This window comes from Formica exsecta, unplaced genomic scaffold, assembly GCF_003651465.1.
Source record: "Formica exsecta isolate Colony F162 unplaced genomic scaffold, ASM365146v1 scaffold1316, whole genome shotgun sequence".
Lineage (NCBI taxonomy): Eukaryota > Metazoa > Arthropoda > Insecta > Hymenoptera > Formicidae > Formica > Formica exsecta.
This window is the reverse complement of record NW_021848649.1, coordinates 31,479-36,975: the sequence shown is the minus strand read 5'-3', so window position 1 is coordinate 36,975 and position 5,497 is coordinate 31,479. Positions and strand designations below refer to the sequence as shown.

General features: G+C 34.0%; 1 protein-coding gene and 1 long non-coding RNA gene across 4 annotated transcripts in view; one reads left to right on the top strand and one right to left on the bottom strand.

Annotated features, from left to right (window-relative positions):
• Window positions 1-226: 226 nt before the first annotated feature.
• Window positions 227-5,497, bottom strand: part of LOC115245809 (DNA helicase MCM8-like) — a 16,877-nt gene continuing 11,606 nt past the window's right edge. For 2 of the 3 annotated variants that reach the window (XM_029824290.1, XM_029824291.1), the window contains 3 exons: window positions 3,745-3,841; window positions 3,581-3,662; window positions 227-843 (listed from right to left, as the gene is read on the bottom strand). In XM_029824290.1, the coding sequence (XP_029680150.1) occupies window positions 265-843; window positions 3,581-3,662; window positions 3,745-3,841 (758 nt within the window). In that variant the 3' untranslated portion in view covers window positions 227-264. Of the gene's footprint in view, window positions 844-3,580; window positions 3,663-3,744; window positions 3,842-3,954; window positions 4,143-5,497 lie in introns of those variants that run through there. The other variant, XM_029824292.1, reaches the window with a different exon arrangement.
• LOC115245810 overlaps window positions 2,566-5,497 on the top strand; it is an 11,104-nt gene continuing 8,172 nt past the window's right edge. Inside the window, exon 1 of the long non-coding RNA XR_003885602.1 lies at window positions 2,566-2,689. This is a non-coding gene — a long non-coding RNA (uncharacterized LOC115245810). The remainder of the gene's footprint in view (window positions 2,690-5,497) is intronic.

The window sequence follows — 5,497 nt, the reverse complement described above, 5'->3', positions numbered from 1 at the left end:
ACATATAACAATATAATATATATATTTCAAAGTATATAACAATGTCTAAAGAAAGAGAGAAATATATACCCAAGCAGAACAGAAAATCAAAATTATATCAAATGATCATCAAGATGACATCGAAATGACATCGAAATGACATCATAATGACGACTTTTGATAGTCATTATGATGTCATTTTGATATTATTGTGATTTTCTATTCTGCTTGGATATAAAGCCAATTGAATAAATATTGAATAAGTTTATTAAAAGATCTTGAAAGTTAAATTGTCGAACAAGATAAGCAAGTTGGTGGATAGGAAGGCAAATACAGTGGTGAATTATATGAGAAACAAGTTTCTTCTAATTTACGAGGTGGACAACATACGCCACAAGATTCTAACATATAATTAGGATATACTGACGGTACGCAAACTTGATATGATGACGAAGTGTCACCGCAAAACGATTTACACCACAAATTATTATCATTGTTATTCGATACGTCACTTCTTGCGCAAGATATTGGAGGTGCGCAAAGAACTTCGTTATTGCATGACAAAATTTGTTTTTGATGAACTTTATCGCAAGATAATTTACAATACGCAGCCAGAGCGGCCTCTCTAGCTTGATCCGCTGAATAGAATTTTCTAAGAGCAACCTCTGTATCACCCAAATCGGTTAGCTTCAATAAAGCGGCACGACCTGGTTCACAGACTGGATACAGTTTTGTCATACATTCTGGTCTACCCATGCAATCCCACATCATGCATCTATCTTGTAGTCCATTTCTTTTAATACATTCACATCTGTACCTTATGCTGGAGCGAAAATCAAAACTCTTACACGGTTTGACAAATCCCTGCAATATATATGTTTAAAATCAGTCGATTTATAATATATTTCACAAATAAATCGAATTATATAAATGTTGATTCTAAAGAATTCAGATGATTAAAATAGTTAATTAAACTATTGTTAATGAGCTCTGTTACACGGCACCCTTAATCGGGTTTAATAACATCCGTAGTTGTGAAACTGACCAATCACAGCTATTCCTCTGAAGAATGGAATGACTGTGATTGGCCAGCCTTCGAACTACGGATGTTATTAAACCCGATTAGGGGTGACGTGTAAACGTAGTCAATGAAAGCCGATTAACTAAACCTGATCCTTTAGGCCGGTTCTACAATAAGCCGTATGTCGTTAGCCGTAAGCAAATTGACCAACCACAGTCAATATTTTTTGGAATTATCGACTGTGATTGGTCAATTTCCTTACGATTAACGACATACGACTTATTGTAGAACCGGCCTTAAGCCCGTCCTACAATAAGTCGTACGTCGTTAGTCGTTAGCAACTTGACCAACGACAGTCGATTATTCCGAAAATATTCGACTGTGATTGGTCAATTTGCTTACGACTAACGACATACAACTTATTGTAAAATAAGCCTTATGCCCGTATCAGACTACGCATTGAAAATTGAAGATTGAAGATTAAAGATTGAAATTTGACTAATCAGAATAAAAGGGACTAAAATTTCTTTGTCCTGATTGGTCAAATTTCAATCTTCGATCTTCAATCTCAATCTTCAATGCGTAATCTGATACGGGCTTTAAGGCTGTGTTCCAATTTCCCACTCAGGTGCATCAAGTCTGTGGGTGCGAACCCATGCAGCGGATTAGCGTAAAGCCCGAATCACACTAGCGGCTTGCGGCTGCGATTGCGATTGCGTTTGTGATTGTGATTTGCTACGCTCCAATCATACTTGCAAATGGTGCTTTTCGATTGGCTGAGGCAATCGCAATCGCAGCCGCGAGCCGCTGGTGTGATTCGGGCTTAACGCGGAACGAGAGCGGAAATCACGAGCGTTCCACAGTTTCGTTCTGTTTTCAATAGTTTCTAGCGGAATAGGTTTTCCGCTGCCATGGGTTTGCACCCTTGGAATCCATGTTGCAAAAACTGCGGAACGCTCGTGATTGGTTCCGCTCTCGTTCCGCGTTATGATATTCTGCTGCATGGGTTCACACCTTGTGGGTGCATCCGAAATTATAGTATATGGCACGTACATTATGGCTGGGTTCGGGGAGACGCTATCAGGGCTAACAGCAAAGAGTAATGGCCCTCGCACACTGGACGCGATGAAGCAGAGCTCTCATTGGATATCGTCCATCGCTCAACGCGTTCAGTGTGCGAAGGCCATAAAGAATAACAGGAGTGAGCATATCAGTAGTGGGAGTAGACATATTGCGAACGGTAATGTCCGGTCTACAATGAGTCCTTAGTCGTTAGTCGCAAGCAAATTGACCAACCACAATCGATTCTTCCTAGAATATTCTTGGAATAATAGACTGTGGTTGATCAATTTGCTTGCGACTAACGACTAACGACTCATTGTAGATCAGGCTTAAAGGCCCTCACACACAAATTGGCATAGCTGCATATGCATAGCATAAGACCGTCTGGACCAATGAGCATCGAAATCAAATCGCCATATTGATTTACATAGCATGCTTATTGGTCCAGATGGTCTTATGCTATGCATATGCAGCTATGTCAATTTGTGTGTGAGGGCCTTAATACGTCATCGCAGCCATCTTGACCGTCTACTTTTTTCGAGATTTTTCAAGGCCGTGTACAGCCACTTATTGCCTTACTTGTTCCAATCTGCACTTATTTTGCGCACGATCATCGATTCTAAATAAGTAAGAGGAAAAGCCAATATCAGGCTAAAAAAATATTATTAATAAGTGTTAATTGTAAGATCATAGTGTATTGCCAGGTCTTTGAAGTACTTCCAGTGTCTCTGTCATGCTGCAATTCGTCCCTGAGCGGCCATCTTGACCGTCCACTTAGGCCCTGCGCACAATAGAGAAAATATTAGGAATAGGAATAAAATATTAAATATCAGGAGGAGCAATTTGGAATTATTTTACTTCAAACAAGGGAACGGGATGGATTAACGCATAATGAAATAAAAAAATAGAAATTAGAAATAATAATTAATCCATTCCGTTTCCTTGTTTGAAGTAAAATAATTCCAAATTGCTCCTCCTGATATTTAATATTTTATTCCTATTCCTAATATTTTCTCTATTGTGCGCAGGGCCTTATATATAGTCACTTCCGTTCGCTTGCTTAACACTAAATGTTCACTCCTGTTATTCTTTACTCTTTGGCTAACAGAGTCGTTCTATCTTTATTACTTACCAAAAGTTGAACAAGGATAGAACACGCTCATAGCGCTAAAAGCGTGCTCTCTGAATCTAGTCTATAATATCGAGTGCACCCGGGTGGGGAATCGAAATACAGCCTAAAGGCCCTTGCACAATACTAGGCGATAGCGATAGCGATAGGCGGTAGCGATAGCGATAGAAATAGAAACAGAAAATTTCAACACTAAAGAATGCATATGCCAATGCAGAATGTTATTCTCTGCAGAGAACATTCTGCATTGGCATATGCATTCTTTAGTGTTGAAATTTTCTGTTTCTATTTGTATCGCTATCGCTGCCGCCTATCGCTATCGCTATCGCCTAGTATTGTGCAAGGGCCTTAAAGGGAGCAAATAGAAAAAACTAGTGCTAGGAACTTACAAAAGACTGAATACAAGATGGTAGTTCTGCAGGGCAATATATTATAGGTGGACAAAGTGGCTCGTCCCACTCACATGGTTTCCTACACATACAATTCCGATGAACTATTACTCATTCCACATTCCACACATACTCATCAACATCAAGCTAAATAAAAATCTTACTTCCTATCCATAGAGCTGATTACACATTTCAGTTGCGCTAGTAATTCGCGTCTTCTATCACAATTTGGATTTTTACCATCACAGGGCATTTTTGCTTCTAAAATTGTACAGCACTTTAGAAACGAGAAATTTTCTTCTAAAATTACTTGTTGCTCTTTTTTTGTTATATTTTCTATATTTTTATCTTATGATATTAATATACATATACATGGAATATATAAAATTTAGTAATTTTGAAATAATTTTAAAATAATTATTTTGAATTGGTGTCAACTGAGAATTTTTTTAAAAATCATAACTGTCAATTTATCAAAATAACGAGTTTCCTAGCAACTGCGTGATAAATATTATTGAACTGTATATAGAGTTCAATAATACATATATATGTATAAATACATCTTAAAAAATAATAGAATAATTTTTGCATCTTTCTTATAGAAAAAATAAAATTTAAAATGAAAAAATTGCCCATTATCATATAGAAAAATTTATATATTTTATTTGAAAAATAAATATATCTTAGTCTGACATATTTTGATATAAAAGATAAAATATTCCGTAAAATATTTAGTTTTTGATAATCTTATGATATAAAAAAAAATAATTGTTTTCAAGAAAAAGTATGTAATTATTTACAATGTATTTTTTTAAACAATTATTTGGTTTTTTTTCTTTTTTTTACACTGACTTGTCTTATTATTCTGTACATAAAATATTACGGTAAGATTATCAAAAATGAAATATTTTACGAAATATTTTATTTTTTATATCAAAATATGTCAGACTAAGATATAAAAAATAACTCAAAAAATACTTAATGAAAAAATATTTTATTATAGTGTTTTGAAAAAAGTGACTATCCCCTTTTATCTTTTAAACTAAAAAAGATAGACCATAACAAATAGATATCAAATTAAATGTTTCAAACTGAACTCTATTGTGGGCATAATGGTTGCTTTCAAAAACTATCTGTGTTAACGAACGGAGAGGTATGCATAATTTTTTTATAATAATGTGGATATTTCGATATGATAAAAATTGTAGCACTGTTTGAAACGAATACAACGATGTATTCGTGATATATACAGGGTGTCCTAGACCACCCATACACCCCTTTTCTTTCAAAAACTAAGCATTTTAGAGAAAAACGTTTTGAACAAAAATTGTATGGTTTTGAGGGGAACATAAGATGGTGTCATTGGTTTGACCTTGGATGGCATCGTTAAGGTCAAGTCAAGGACACCTTTAATTTCTTAAATGGAATCCCCTATTTTTTATTGCATATTCTTATAGCTTATCCCGAGAGCTTTCCAAAACACTATAATAAAGTATTTTTTCATTAAGTACTTTTTGAGTTATTTTATATTTTAATCTGACATATTTTGATATAAAAAATAAAATATCTCGTAAAATATTTAGTTCTCGATAATCTTACCGTAATACTTTTATGTACAGAATAATGAGACAAATCAATTAGTAAAAAAAAATAATTGTTTTTAAGAAAAAATATGTAATTATTTACAATGTATTTTTTAAAACAATTATTTGTTTTTTTCTTTACACTAATTGATTTGTCTCATTATTCTATACATAAAAGTATTACGGTAAGATTATCGAAAACTAAATATTTTACGAGATATTTTAATTTTTATATCAAAATATGTCAGATTAAAATATAAAATAACTCAAAAAGTACTTAATAAAAAAATACTTTATTACAGTGTTTTGGAAAGCTCTCGACATAAGCTATAAG